Raw genomic sequence first — 15,324 nt, 5'->3', positions numbered from 1 at the left:
TTTGAAGCTTGGAGAGAGAGTGAAAAACATTTATTAAAATCTCAATGAGATTATAGCGGTGGGCCGTTGTCTTCATCGTTGACGTCTGACCTCTTCGCAAGGTCGGGCGCCATTCCAGGGCTCCGCTGAGTCTTGCTGCTTCGCATGCGTGCTTCACAAGGGCCCTTTGGGCTGCGAGCTCGCTGCTGGTGAGCAGACCCTCCCATTGCACCGCACTCGGTGTTTTGAGTTTGTGGAATGCATAATTGCGTTTGCACTCCCATGTAATGTGGTATAGCGTGGGGGTTGCCCCGCACCACGGGCATGTGTCCCTGAATTGTGTAGGGTACATTTTGTGCAGGATGCAAAGGTTGAAGAATGTTCCTCACTACGTTCCGTACGCTGTAAAGGACACCCCCGCCACACTTTTAGTTGGCCGTACCGCCGCAGTGCAGCCGCGTAGTATTTGTTGATGATGATGTTTGTCTGGTAGCTGCTTTCGAATGCTTTTAGCGCCATCTATTGCCACGAGCAAAAACTGCAATGCGGATTCAATCCAAAGAAATATCCAAGCCAAGCCTCAGCCTTTCCGTTCTTGTAATCTTCAGGAGCCGGAGCGAGTTTTCTTCTTCCTTGATTGCCTTTATATTTTAACATGTCTCGAAGAAGTGTTCTTTCGAATGCTCATGTGATCTCTATGTTGTCATGGCAAGAGATTGACGACATCATCACCTGGCGAGCGGAGCAACGGCTATTTGGAGCTGCTACGCATCCGCACAACGGCGACGACTACGAGATGAGCAGCAACTGGGATGAATTTTCCAACTACCGCTCACGATATGGGCTGCTCGATATTGATAACTTCGAGCCTACACTTTTCAGACAGCAGTTCAGGTTTGCTAAGGAGGATTTTGGTGAACTGTGTAGCGCCCTTCGTATTCCGGACGCAATCACGACTGCGCAAAACGTCAGCATTCCTGGCCGAGAAGCCTTGTGCATTACGCTGCGAAGGCTCGCTTATCCAAACAGATGGTGTGACTTAGAAGCGATGTTTGGAAGGCATTCGTCTGTAATGTCGAGCACTGCAACAATGGTCATAGACCACATCGTCGCTGCTTTTGGGCACCTTATCACCGACTGCAACAACCATGACTGGTTATCGACTGCTGTCCTCCAAAAGTTTGCAAATGTAAGTCACAATTGCAAGTTGCGCGCCCAACGCTGTCATTACACAGCAGGACCTAAATGCTTGTCTCCTAATTTTTCGTTACAGGCTGTTGAAGCAAGAGGTGCAGCATTGCCTAACTGTTGGGCTTTTATTGATGGGACTGCCCGCCCTATATGTCGTCCCAAAAGGGATCAGAGGCTTTATTACTCGGGACACAAAAGAGTGCATTGCACAAAATATCAATCATTGATGTGCCCAAATGGGATCATATGTCAGCTGGATGGGCACTATCCAGGGAGCTATCATGATTCAAGTGAGCCCCTTATATAATTCTCCCTGATAGTTCGGTGTCTTGATTTCCTTCACTGTGTGCCACAAAGACTGGCACCGAAATGTCAGAAACATACTAGTGTGATTTACCTTCCGTAAACGGGCTTTTTTCTTTTTTTGCAGGAATACTCCGAGAGAGTGGTCTGTATGCCAAGTTGGAGAAGCTGGTAGACGGTTATTTACGGGGACCCTGCATACCCGCTTCGGCCACTTCTGATGAAGCCGTATGGTGGTTGTCATTTGACGCGTGGCCAGGAGGCTTTCAATTATGCAATGAGCGGAGTCCGCCAGGCGGTAGAATGGGGATTTGGCAAGGTTATTGGTGAATTTGCCTTCCTCGACTACAAGAAGAACCAAAAACTTCTTTGGCAACAAGTGGCAAAAATGTACAAGGTGGCCACAATCTTAACAAACTGTCACACAACTATTTATGGCAGCCAAGTGTCCACGTATTTTAACTTAGACCCACCTATCTTGCGTGAGTACCTGCGCCCACTCCCTGTGCAATTATCTCAGCCGAGATAAAGTCAAAAGAGCTGCAACTGGGGCTAGTTGGAAATGCATTCTTGAAGGTAATGATGAGCGCTGTCAAAATACGAGAAGGGACGAGCACTTTGTCCTGTGTGCTCGTCCCTTCTCGTATTTTGACAGCGCTCATCATTACCTTCAAGAATGAGATACAGCTTACTTCAGTGAAATGAAACGAGCTTGTGCTTGGGCAAATCCTAATTTATTTTTGCCGTGAGGGTTTGAACCAACTGTATCAGAGCATTGTCCCTTGCATCAGCACGTCTCTGCTCCTCAGCACGATGTCTCCTCTCCTCTTCTTTTTCTTCGGCGCGTTCTCTGCGTTCCAGAATTCTTTCTTCGTGCTCCATAATTTTCAACTCTTTCTCCCATTGGAGCTTGCTTTCTTCAAACGCCAATCGCCGCAATTCAACCTCACATTCTTTTTCTTTCATGATCATTTCATGCCTCATCCTTTTAAGCATGAAATCGTAGTCGGTGTTCTGATCTGATTTTCTTTTTCCTGTAGAAGACACAATTCTCAAGGATAAGCAGGGAACATGTATGGCGCTTCATGTCTCAGGCACAATGTCTAGAATATGAACATCATTTTTGCTCACAGCGCAACAAGAACAGGACAAGAGACTAAAGACTACCACAGACAAGCGCTAACTAGCAGCTGGTTTTTTATTGAAGAACGAAAGGCATATAAATACACACAATGAACTACTTATCAAACAACAAAATTTATATGGAAGTCAGGTGAGAGGTCAGATAACCCAATTCCCACTCGGATAATGCAATGGAAGGGCTCCTGATACACACTGTACTGTTGTGGTGAATATAGAAGGCCTCCATTACCTCGCGTGTTAGCTTATCGCTGTGTCGGAAAAGGATACGCGTGTTCTTGTAAACAGGAACGCATTTGCACTCCTTGCACTGAAAAGTCAACTGGCCAAGGCGGTCACCTTTTGCTCTCCTTTCTGCATAATCTTTCTCATGCTTGCATTGGCATTTCCTGCAGAGCCTGTGTGGGAAAGGGGATCATTTTTTCTTGTGTTCTCATGCTCCATCAGACGTTTGTTGACACACCTGCCAGTCTGGCCAATGTACATGGCACCGCATGAGAAAGGGACCTGATACACCCACCTCACACGGTATAGGTGGCGAAACATGACGCACATGACAAGCATCCCTCTTGCCGTCTTGCCTCTGACTGACCTGTTTGCACATTGTGCTAAGTTTTCTAGGCACAGAAAAGACATCAATGTTGTATCTGCCAGGAATTTTTTCAACCCATGTGACAAGCAGTGTGCATACGGGACCACAGCCGCCTTTTTCTTCTTTTTGCCTTCTTTCAGCTGAGCCCCATTCTTAAGCTATCTAAGGAGTTTCTCCGCTGCCCTGGAAATGAGTTGATCAGGGTACCCATTCACATGTAACCGGCTTCCTTGCGGCAAAATGCTCTCCCCCGTCCTCTCATGGCAAGATTTCCTGAGAGCTGATTGCAAGCAAGAAACGGCAATACCCTGCTTTGAGCTTAGAATGGCCAGACCGAAAGTTTAGCAACGGTTTGGTAGTCCTCGGGCAATACCACCAGCACAAGTGTTTGTCCTCACCACACAATGCCAAATTCAAAAACTGCAGTTCTCTGTTGCTGGGAACCTCAGTTGTGAACTCTAGCCAACGTCCATATCCCTTAAAAATCTCCAGAACGTCGACAAGACTTCTATGCAAGCGGCCTGTTCGGGTGAACACCAAGTAGTCGTCGTAAACATACCGAAAAACCCTAATGAGTTATTCATCCAATGCCTTTTCAATTGCCCTATCAATCCTGCTTAAAAAGATGTTGGCTAATACAGGTGCCCCACGTGCCTTCCACATAAATTTTATTGTTTGATAAGTAGTTCATTGTGTGTATTTATATGCCTTTTGTTCTTCAATAAAAAAACGGTTGATAGTCAGCGCTTGTCTGTGGTAGCCTTTCATCTTGTCTCTCATTCTTGTTGCGCTGTGAGCAAAAATGAACACTTACCAACTCTCCCAAACATTCACCTTACTGAATGCCAGAATATGAACGTTTTCAAATAACCTGCCTCGTCCTGGGTAACTCAAGGGCGTTTGCTGTTGCACTCGCTCAGAAGGCTGAGTGCTGGGAAGGCTCCTGGCATCAGGCACTGCAGGAGTTGAGTCCATAGGAGGCCTGACTTCAGGCACTACAGAAGTTGGGTCCATAGGAGGCCTGGCATCAGGCACTGCAGAAGTTTGGTCCATAGGAGGCGTGCTTGGGGCGCGCTCCTCGTCATCTGCTGTCGTTGCCAGCATGCCGTGCAATAACTCTCCCGGCGTGACCCCGCTGCTGCCTGTAAACGCAACATATGAAAATTTGCTTTCACCAACAATCCTGCATGATGCAAATTCAGCCTCTGTGATCGCAGCTGAATTACTGCCGTCTGCTGGAACGCTTACCGGCCATGTCGAGGTCAATACCAGCACTTTCTGGTGGTGTATCCCGGTATGCCGCCGCGTACCTCTCCATGTACAAATACCTGGCAGCGGCCGTCTTCTTCCGCGCTGCGGTGTTGTTGATTGGCTGGGAAGCGGCTGCAAGGTCTTTCCTGCTCGCAGACCCACCATCTTTTCTTAAACGTTTAATCTTGTAAGACGTCCCATCGATTAGACAATATGTCCTGAAGGAGTTGGTCACGCTCGCTGTACTCTTCTTCTGTTCCCGATCTAAATGGAGTCAGGTACAGAAATTAACGCTTGCGCGCACACATAAAAATAATAGAAAACTTACTTCTTTTCATTCCTCCTATCGTTGGCAGCGTACCGCGTAATCAGGAGGTCGAACCGATCGCGCACGCTACGCGACGTGAATGGCTTTTTCAGCATCGCCTTCAGCCGAAGGGCGATGTCGTCCCATTGGTCGGGATTCCGAAATGGGTCACTTGTTTGCACTTCAAGAAGTAAAGCGACATCCAATTTCGGCGTATAAAATACTCTGCCTGCGTTGACAGCATCTCTTCCATTACTCGCGGCGGCTTGCATGTTCACCGTGGATGACAGCACGTGCACCAGTGTGGCATCTGCATCTTTACGATGTCGTGGTTCCGTATCGTGCTGCCATCTAGTGACAAACACTGAAAGCGCTGGGCTGCACATCTTTTACTTTCTGACAATTGTAATTAGTATATTACTGTTTCCAATGAAGAAAAAAAAGGTATAATGTTGAACGAAGTGCAAAAGCAGGCACATCACTAAAAAAGTATTCGACAAGTGCAGTTGCTATGGCGATAAACGTACACAACGTTACGTAGGCTTAAAAGGTCAAAAATCACTTCAGTATCTGAAAAACAAGGGACATTTGTCGCTAATGTTTTGGCGTGTGCGTGAGAGTAGGCGAAATAAAAGCGAACCGCTACCATTTGAGCGAGCTATTGCGTAAGACAATCTAGCGGCGACATGTATTTATTCCGAAGCGGGCGAGCTGGGCGCCGCCATCTTGTCAACGCAGCACGTAGCGTCCCACGTTGCGTACGCTACGCTATGCTTTATAGCGGGCGTACGTCCGCAACGCCCGGCTAGATACGTTGCGTTCTGCGCATGCGCACTTGTTACCCGCAGTGTCGTTGCGTACGCAAGCTCACTGCGTGCGTCCAACTAAAAGTGTCTATTAATGAGCTGTGTGGCGGAGGGTACTTGAGCCTCTGTAGCAATTTAGCAGCTCCGCATATACTGGCTCCACTATGGTAGGGTTCTCTAGGGTCTCCAACAGCTCGGCTCGGAACGTGATCTCGAAAACTAATCTATCCACCCTTGAGTTGCCCTCTATCCCCGTATGCGCCGGTATCCAGTGTGAAGTTTGGAAAAAAATCCACCTTGGCGCAAATTCACAGATAAAATGAGAGACAAGGAGTCAACGTGTCTGTGTGAATTTATTTGCGCCAAGGTGGATTTTTTCCAAGCTTAAAAAAATGCCAAACCAACTATTCCAGCAACACGCATTACCATGGGCAGCACTTAAGTACCACACAAAAAAAGGAGGGGACTCTTTCCCCTCCAGGTGTGTAAATAATGCTATGCTACAGCGACACGAAAGTATTTCTTCCCCGAACAATAAGTACGACCGAGAACTGTGTGTGTATATCATGCCAAAGCTGGGAGACCGAAGCACGAAAGAATAACCCGCCTTTAGTGGTGGTCACAGAATGGACCTTTTTTCCATGCAGTAATTAACTCACCACTCAGCTGCTACAAGGAAATGTACGTTTTCCGGTTTGGGTCATTCTAAGCTAATTTTTTTGGGGGGAAAGGAAATGGCGCAGTATTGACACCTGAACCGCACCGTAAGGGAAGGGATAAAGGAGTGAAAGAAGGAATAGGTGCCGTAGTGGAGGGCTCCGGAATAATTTCGACCACCTGGGGATATTTTAACGTGCACTGACATCGCACAGCACACGGGCGGCTTAGCGTTTTTCCTCCATAAAAACGCAGCCGCCGCGGTCGGGTTCGAACCCGGGAACTCCGGATCAGTAGTCGAGCGGCCCAAACACTGAGCCACCGCGGCGGGTAAACTGCCTGGCATCTTGTCAGCGAAAATACAATGGTAGGGTGGGGTATATATACAGCCTGCAGTTAGCAGTGTTTGTGTCGACCAGCCAGAACAGATAAGCGTGTCATCTTTTGACACACCTCCCCTTGTGCACTTCGGCCGGCTGTTCCGTATTCAGCGCATTTCTCCATCGCTACATGCAATACAAGCCTGGTGAACCGACGCAAGCTGGTCATCGGCGACTCCGTAGCACCGAACGCATCTGTACGTCTCCGTGATTTCCCAGCGCATTTATAGTCAGCGCACCCCTGCTTAACATAGAAAACCATGCCATGGAAAAAGAAAGAGCTCACATGCGTTTTTGCGATTTGTGCTCATCTGCATTCACTCACTGCAGCGACAAATTGAGTTGTGAATTCACGAATTATTTTATGCCGTTCAGTTCCTTGAAATCGCACGCCTAGTAACGATCAATTTTCATTATCGATTGTGGTTCTGAGGTTTTCACTTAGAGTCTTGATACTGCCAACGACGCATGGTTTTGCCAGTCGTGGCCTTGCTAATGATAGAGCATTAATTCCCCTTTTTTATGCAAATTTGCGCGAACACCGCGGTTCAAGTGTCTAGCTAGAAGTCGGGCTGTCACTTTGCCTGTCATTATCCGCCTCCAATGGAAAATATCGATACTGAGGGCACGACCTTATTAGGCTAATTTCGGAGTTTTCTACGCTTATACTTGGGTTCGCGCAGGCTGCGGAATATGACATAAATGGCTCTTTCCCTCTTTATTCGCGTCTGGGATGATCAAGCAGCACAGCTGTCAAGGGGCAGACTTTAAATTTGCTACGTAAACGGTAACTTGTTCGAACATTCCAGCGAGTAATTTTTTAAGGTGATCCGCAATTTTCGGACTGAGACGTTTTCTCCGACGCTGATAATTAAAACCTTAGCTAGTTAGTCTTGACGATTAACAAACGTTCCAGAACGAAAGAAACCCTGCACAGTAGGTCTCATGCGTTTAAACATCACGGCGTTGCCTAGGACACACCGTCTTTTTTAAAAGCTTGATTACATTTAGCTGGTATATCTGGTAGAAGCGAACCATAATCGCTAGCACGAGCTGTTTATTCGTCGAAGCCAGCGCGACCACAACTGCCATCAAATTGTCCGCATTTGCAAAAATGAGAGTAATCCATTTATGTTGGGTCACCAGCTTTCCTAAGGGGCTACTGCTTGTTTCTTGCGCTGATCTCGAGCCACAGTATTCAGACACGTCTTTTTGTAGTCGGTTAGAGCTCAAGGACGAAGTGGCAAATGTTGAACCCTCAGATGAGCCCCGGCCCCCAGTCAATGGCATCGACCGATTCTCCCCCTTGGGCGTGTGGAATCGCAGGGGGCGGCTGGTGAATGGGGATTAACCCTGGCTTAATCAGATTAACCGCCGCGTCATGGAAATCAGTGACGCCATTGGCTAGAGGGACTCCTTCGGGGGCATCTGCTGCTTCATTCTTGAGTTGTATCCGACATCAGCTCTTGCGGGCGGTCGGAGTGGTCGCAGATGCTCCGTGCCAGTAGCTGAGCTTGCGTTGTTCGAGGCACTGTGGCTGCGGATGACTCGCTGGTGGTTCTGGTTGTCTGAGAGTGCTCGACCGTATGACAGACGAGCTTGTCAAGTACACCGAGCCATCATGACTGGATGTGTGCCAACGTGCTCCGGGTTAAGGCGTAAAGGCCTGCGTTGTTTTCGCTTCTCTCGAGACTCGGAGCAGTAATGAAGCTCAACTTTTAATTAGAAGTTATTTTTCCAAAAGCTTAACCCATCACCACCCAATTTTGCAGGCAAAATTGGAATTACACGCATAGAACCGTTAATTGCAGTTTTTTTTTAAACTAAACCTTTTCTGGTCGATTCTTTTTCACAAAGCATGACTTTTCAAAGTCGATTACTTTTATTTCAGATTTAAAATTTTAGTAAAAGAATTACCGGATTTAATTAATCCGGTGGTCATTTGAGGCATATTTAACACAGGTGTTACAGCCGCGGCAGCTTTGTGAGCCGTGACCGAACTTCTGGCATTTGAAACAGCGTCTAGGGTTGGGTATATAGGGGCGAACGGAGATGCTTGCATAGCCTACCTTGATTGACTTGAGTAGGGTACAAGAGGCAAACGTCGGGACCAGGTGTTTTGCTGGAATCTCTTTGTTGTCTTTGCGGATTGTAATTCTATGGACGTTGGTAACATTTTGAGGGGAAAGTCCTTCAAGCATCTCTTCCTCTGTTAGGTGCAGAAAGTCACTGTTGGAGATGACACCACGTACTGTGTTCAATGATCTGTGTGGTGTGACAGAGACAGCAATATCGCCAAAAGTTACAATGTTTGCAAGCCTTGATATTTGAGTAATGTCGAGCAGGTCCCCACTAGCCAACTTTGTACTGAGGGCCCAAGGAATCCGTAAGAACTCCTGAAACAAGGAACGAGAATATTTGTCTGGCTGGCTTTTGTTTCTTTACTGTGGACGATGTGGTACTTCGGAAAACTTGTCTTTTTGTTGCAAAACTGGGATGTGACATCAGTCCGCCCCCTTTTCAGAGGGTGATCGTTAGTAAGCAGGGAGGAAACCATAAAAAATTGTTCTTCGGCCATGGTGCCAGCCACCCACCATGAAGCCCAAATAGGGGACGGGACAGGAACTTTAAAACAAGCCCTGCCCACGCCAGTTGTACACCACTGCTATAACCAAATATGATGCAACTCAGGCTGGTTGGTCACATAAGGTTAACCCTTGCCGCCTATGAAAAGTGAAGAAAACCGAAAAGGGAGGAGGAGACAGGAAAGTTCTAAGAAAGATGATAGGAAAGTGAAAGACGGAGGGGAGGACAGGTAAAGGCGACTGCCTATTTCCCCCGGTCGGGTCAGACTGGGGGTGCCGTCTACAGGTAGCTGGGGCCAAAGTGGTGTGTTGCCTCTGCTGAGGGGCCTTAAAGGTGCAAACGCTCAGCATTGGCTCAACCACCAAGATCCCCTTTTCCCCGGACACGGCGATACCACGCACGGCGAAGCGCGGGTGCTCGGATCCGTGGTGATGCGCTGTTCACCATCAACCCCCTGGGGGGGGGGGGGGGGGATATCCCTGCGGATGCTCGGAAACTTGTGGTGTCGCCACTCACCAGCGCCTTCCTGCGGGAAGAAAAATTTGTGCACATAATTTATTCGTTCAGCTGCTTTCTGCCATTTGTTGTCATCCCGGTGCACTGCATGGGCTTCTTTACTGCTCTTCTGAGCTGCAGTGTCTTCTGTGGTGCCTACAGAAATAGAAAATCAGCAGTTGAATATATAAAATTCAGTTCAAGCACAGAGTTTTTTATACACCTAATGCAACGAGATGCACATGACTCAGTATCTGAACTTACAACTTGCAGTGCAACACACTTCTACATGAGCAACTGCCATAAAAGTTAATCACTGCAACAGGTATTCATGGGCTCATATGAGATAAAATGACCTCATGCACTGAAGCAAAGTGGCAGCTTCCCTTTTTTGCACTCAGGCCCTTGACATGGAGCAATAAGGGGCCCAGACTCATGTCGTCCAGTGAGCAGTGGGAAGTTTGGCGTCTGCTAAGCCTCTTTCAGTACTGCTCCTTGCTCTGATAGTGTTAGCTGCTCAAGTGGTCGCTCTGGTTTTCAGAGCAGCCTTTTCAGAGTAGACATGTTGTTCTCAAATGGGAACGCACCCCATGAATCCAATGGGCCCAGGTGCTCAACATCGAATGCCAAATGGCATAGTCCATGCACAATGTACGAAGCATGCTCCTTGCCATATATCTTTGTAAAGCCTTTAACAAAATAGTTCAGAAGCTCCCCTGCATACTGCACTTCACTTTTGTGCCATTAGGCATTGAAAGAATGGTAATAGCAACATGCAAAGCTAGAAAATTTTCATACATCTGTGACGAAAGAAGCAATGACAGGAGCGTGGGTCCCCCATACAGCAAGAAACGAAACTGTGGCCTTACAGCGATCCAGATCTGTGAGGCTGAGTTAAGTGTACCAAAAGGATTCAAAATCGAGCAGAGAAGACTGCTGTTCCAAAATCCGATGAAACAAAGCTGCCATGCCGCCTTCACAATGGCGCAGAAAGTGTCCTTCACAATAACGAAAATTCCAAGAGTTGAGTGTACCAGAGGGATTCAAAATCGAGCAGACAAGACTGTTGTTCCAAAATCCGACGAAACAAAGCTACCATGCCACCATCACAATGGTGCAGAAAGTGTGAAGGACTAACAAAAATTCCAGTGGAGTCTGCCAAGATCTTCAAAACCGAGCAGACAAGACTGCTGTTCCAAATCCGGTGAAACAAAGCTACCATACCGCCTTCACAAGGGCGTAGAAAGTGTCCCCAATACTAACACACATTCAAGAGTTGAGTGTACCAAACGGATTCAAAATCGAGCAGACAAGACTGCTGTTCCAAAATCCGACGAAACAAAGCTACCGTGCCGCCCTTCACAATGGTGCAGAAAGTGTGAAAGACCAACAAAAATTCAAGTGCAGTCTGCCAAGGACCTTCAAAACCGAGCAGACAAGACTGCTGTTCCAAAATCCGATGAAACAAAGCTGCCATGCCACCTTCACAATGGTGCAGAAGGTGTGAAGGACTAACAAAAATTCAAGTGGAGTCTGACAAGGATCTTCAAAACCGAACAGACAAGACTGCTGTTCCAAAATCCGGTGAAACAAAGCTACCCTACCGCCTTCACAAGGGCGAAGAAAGTGTGCTCAATACTAACACACATTCCAGAGTTGAGTGTATCAAAGGGATTCAAAATCGAGCAGACTAGACAGCTGTTCCAAAATCCGGTGAAACAAAGCTACCATGCCGCCTTCACAATGGCGCAGAAAGTGTCCTTCACAATAACGAAAATTCAAGAGTTGAGTGTACCAAAGGGATTCAATATCGAGCAGACAAGACTGCTGTTTCAAAATCCGACGAAACAGAGCTGCCATGCCGCCTTCACAATGGTGCAGAAAGTGTGACAGACTAACAAAAATTCGAGTGGACTCTACCAAGGATCTTCAAAGCAGAGCAGACAAGAACGCTGTCCCAAAATCCGATGACACAGAGCTACCCTGCCGCCTTCACAATGGCGCAGAAAGTGTGCTTCAAAGTAACTAAAATTCAAGAGTTGAGTGTACCAGAGGAATTCAAAATCAAGCAGACAAGACTGCTGTTCCAAAATCCGATGAAACAAAGCTACCATGCCACCTTCACAAGGGTGCAGAAAGTGTGCTTCACAATAACAAAACTTCAAGAGTTGAGTGTACCAAAGCGATTCAAAACCGCGCAGACAAGACTGCTGTTACAAAATCCGACGAAAGAAAGCTACCATGCCGCCTTCACAAGGGCGCAGAAAATGTGCTTCACAACAACGAAAATTCGAGAGTTGAGTGTACCAAAGGAATTCAAAATCGAGCAGACTAGACTGCTGTCCCAAAATCCGATGAAACGAATCTACCATGCCGCCTTCACAATGGCGCAGAAAGTGTGCTTCGCACAAACGAAGATGCTAGTGGAGTCTGCCAAGGCACTTCAAAAACCGAACAGGCAAGACAGCTGTTCTAAAATCCGACGAAACAAAGCTACCATGCCGCCTCCACAAGGCCGCAGAAAGTGCGCCTCACACTAACAAAAATTTCAGACAGGAGAAAACGAGGCAACTGTAGCGTGCGCAATGGGAATTACTGATGAGCTGAAAGATGGTCTCCACCCCACTCTTGCGCCCCGACATTCGGACCACTGTCGATTTAAAGCAGCCAAGCGGATGATGGTCAGTGCTGAAAAGGGGTGCAACCCTGTGCCACAGCTGCTGCCAGGAACATCCGCACAGTCCAGAACATTCAGAACAGATCCACCGTGAGTTCCTGACGCTTTCGAGCAGCTGGCTAGGGCCTTGCTCTTCGGCAGAGGTCGTTGCGCAGAACCCGTGTGCATGGCACAGACAAGGGGAACCTCTACGAGCCGCCAGACCGAAACCCGGGTTCAAACAGGCGCAAGCTTTCATATAAGGGGAGATTGTTGGCGCACGGCCTCTGCAGACAAACTCCTGTGTACGGCAGCGGTAAAAATACGTGGGAATAGTTTGCGTTTCGATGGAACCATAAAAATGAAGAGTTGGTTGTGGCCCGTTTTGCCGTCAAGTTGCATCGCCGCAAGGAAATGAGGGCCTTTGCCAGCTTGCGGAGATTCAAAGCCGACCGTGCATCACGTTGCCCTTTACAAGATTTCTTTGCTTCCATGTGCTGAAGAGCTGTGGGATGTATCACCCGGCGGAGAAAACTTTACAAAGCTGGATTTGCGATATGCATACCAGCGAGTTCCTCTGGGTGTGGACAGCCTCCAGTTTGTATCGATGAATACACATATGGGGGGCCATTCTCAGTGCATGTGGCTACTGTTTGAAGCTCTTTCTCAGGTCATATTTCAGCGTCGTAGAGATTGCCTTTTGATGGCAATCCAGATTAGCAATGTGCTTCATCTTACTTGCAGATGCGTCGATGATAAAGAACTGTTAGCCTGAACGCACGTGCGACTCTCCCGTCATTTCATCGGATCTTCGCTTCGTGGGCAACCAGCGCCAGCTAGGAAGAAATGCCCAAGCGGGAGGCAGACGATAAAAGATGGGATGCGAGACGGGCGTCACGAGAAGGGACGCTCAAAACGACGTTCAGATTATGCAAGCGCTGAAACCAAAGCAGACGCTGCGTCACGTACCACAATGTCGGTAGCCGTGCTATGCGCTTCCTTGAATTAACTCCTTAAATTCGCAAGTGTGCTTTTGTGCAACGGCTTGAGACTGACATGGCGACGAGGACAATTTGAATGGACGATCAGGCGTAGCTTTGGCAGCACACAAGGTTACAGCAGCACGAGCTAGTGCAACAGCAGTCACAAGCCACGAAGAGGACGCTCCGAAGCCGAGAATCTCCGCGCCGATATCGGAGGAAGGTGGAATTCGCATAGATGAGTAGCTGACATCACGACCTCGGAGTACTTTTCGAATGCAAACCTCGCTTAGAGATCCACCCTGAATCGGACTCTCGAGAACGCCAGACGCACCCAGCACAGAAACGAGAACTGCGGAACCCGGATCCGTAAGTGCAACGACGGAGCTCGCTGTGCTCAGCATCACGCTACAGATGATGGCACAACTCTTACAACAACAAATGGAGAAATCTACAACACTGCACAAGACCACAGCGCTAACTTCTGGGAAGCCGACCGGCTTGACTCGCTGACTTCTGCTTATGTCATCCACAAACTGAGAGCCCACTTTGCAAGGCGCGGCATCCCAAGCATTCCAGTCGGAGATATAAATGGCCCGCAATTCTCCAGCGAAGCATTCAGCAGGGTTGCAGGACAATGGGACTTCGAGCATGTCGCATCAATCCCAACCTATCCGAAATCGTATTGCATGGCAGAATCTTCCGTTAGTACTGTGAAAATGCTCTTAAAGAACACAGATGCAAGTAACAGCCATCCACACGTGGCGTTCCTCGACTATAGCAACACGCCACTCCAGCACTTGAAAGCTAGTCCTGCTCAGTTCCTGATGGGCAGGCTCAGACGCAGACGAACTACACTCCCAACAACAACAACGCTGTCGAAGCCAAAGACAGTCACTTCTGACAAGCACCATAAAAACAAAAGACGGACGATGCTTTTTCACCTCAACCAGAGAGCAAGAGATCTACCACCTTTGACAGAGGGGCAACATGTCACAGTCCATCCGAGCTCACAAGCCACATGAGAAAGGAGAATAGCGACTGAGCAGTGTGGCGACAGGTGTCGCAAGGTCCAAGTAGATCAACGTCCGCCTCAACTTGAAAACAGACGGAGAAGACATGGAAAGCGGCTCGCCGCCAGAGATGTTTGGCAGCGGCATCAACGATGCCAAAAAATGGAGCTCCTTCAAAGTAGCCTTCGGCCTCTACATGAAAGCCACGGACGTTGCTGGCTCACCGTCAGAAAGGCTTCCAGAAGCTGGCTGTTGTTGGACACGTTAATTCAAGCTCTGGAGTTCAACCTCACCCAAGGAAGGCTAGAGCTGTCGAAAATTTCCCGCGACCCAACGTGCCCCCAACACCCCGACGATGAGCCCAAGAGTGGGTTGAAAGTGCAAACGGCACCCGCACACCGTGCCGACTAGCCGTACAACGGGTCGGAAGTGAAAACTGAAAGCGATGAAGGAACACTCACCTGGGCTAGAAAACCACAGCGATGCGCGGCGAGCAGGTAATAACATTGGGTTTTGACGTAGCCAATAAATGAGGAGGCGGACCTCAGCGGCTTTGCATTACAGTTGTGCCCCTGCTTTGTTCTACCAACAGGGACTGTTGAAGGGTAGGACCTGGGTTTGAGGAAATGAAACAATGATTTTTCGGCAAAACCACAAGCTTACTAGGTGCTGCTACCATTATGGGACACTACAATGCAAGGAAAGAACTAATTCTCAGGTTTGACACATCGCCACATTGTCTAGGGGCAATCCGAGCACATGTCGAATGTGACAGAACTTGGAGACCGGAAGGATTTCTATCACCATCTTTGCTGCCTGCTGAAAGTACAGCGACGCTGAAAAGCATGCGACAACCTTGAATTATGGCGTCAAAAAGTTCCACGAGTACGCTTGGAGAGGGAAAATTACTGCTGTCGCTGACCACAAGCACTTGCTGGGTTTCTTCGCTTCTAACTATGCAGTGCACAGCGAAGCATCACCTTGACTC

The 15,324-nt window shown here is 48.1% G+C and overlaps 2 protein-coding genes across 2 annotated transcripts; one reads left to right on the top strand and one right to left on the bottom strand.

The window, feature by feature from the left end:
* The first annotated feature begins 480 nt into the window (after positions 1 to 480).
* LOC144110718 (uncharacterized) lies at positions 481 to 1,610 on the top strand. The gene is made up of 2 exons (XM_077643788.1): positions 481 to 1,168; positions 1,253 to 1,610. The coding sequence occupies exons 1-2, from the start codon at positions 635 to 637 to the stop codon at positions 1,475 to 1,477; spliced, it is 759 nt and encodes a 252-aa protein (XP_077499914.1). The 5' UTR covers positions 481 to 634; the 3' UTR covers positions 1,478 to 1,610.
* A 2,405-nt stretch (positions 1,611 to 4,015) lies between these two features.
* On the bottom strand, positions 4,016 to 6,310 carry LOC144110385 (uncharacterized). Its single transcript, XM_077643235.1, has 2 exons — positions 4,454 to 6,310; positions 4,016 to 4,347 (listed from the first exon to the last, which is right to left on the bottom strand). The coding sequence occupies exons 1-2, from the start codon at positions 4,521 to 4,523 to the stop codon at positions 4,016 to 4,018; spliced, it is 402 nt and encodes a 133-aa protein (XP_077499361.1). The 5' UTR covers positions 4,524 to 6,310.
* Positions 6,311 to 15,324: the final 9,014 nt, after the last annotated feature.

The sequence above is a fragment of the Amblyomma americanum genome, chromosome 11 (genome assembly GCF_052857255.1).
Source record: "Amblyomma americanum isolate KBUSLIRL-KWMA chromosome 11, ASM5285725v1, whole genome shotgun sequence".
Lineage (NCBI taxonomy): Eukaryota > Metazoa > Arthropoda > Arachnida > Ixodida > Ixodidae > Amblyomma > Amblyomma americanum.
This window is presented reverse-complemented; position numbering and strand designations above follow the sequence as displayed.

Bases quoted from the DNA above. Each gene is read 5' to 3' on its own strand.
- LOC144110718 (XM_077643788.1), top strand. From the start codon at position 635: ATGTCTCGAAGAAGTGTTCTTTCGAATGCTCATGTGATCTCTATGTTG. The intron at 1,169-1,252 runs GTAAGTCACAAT...TTTTCGTTACAG, and splicing joins TCCTCCAAAAGTTTGCAAAT to GCTGTTGAAGCAAGAGGTGC.
- LOC144110385 (XM_077643235.1), bottom strand. From the start codon at position 4,523: ATGGAGAGGTACGCGGCGGCATACCGGGATACACCACCAGAAAGTGCT. The intron at 4,348-4,453 runs GTAAGCGTTCCA...TTGCGTTTACAG, and splicing joins TATTGACCTCGACATGGCCG to GCAGCAGCGGGGTCACGCCG.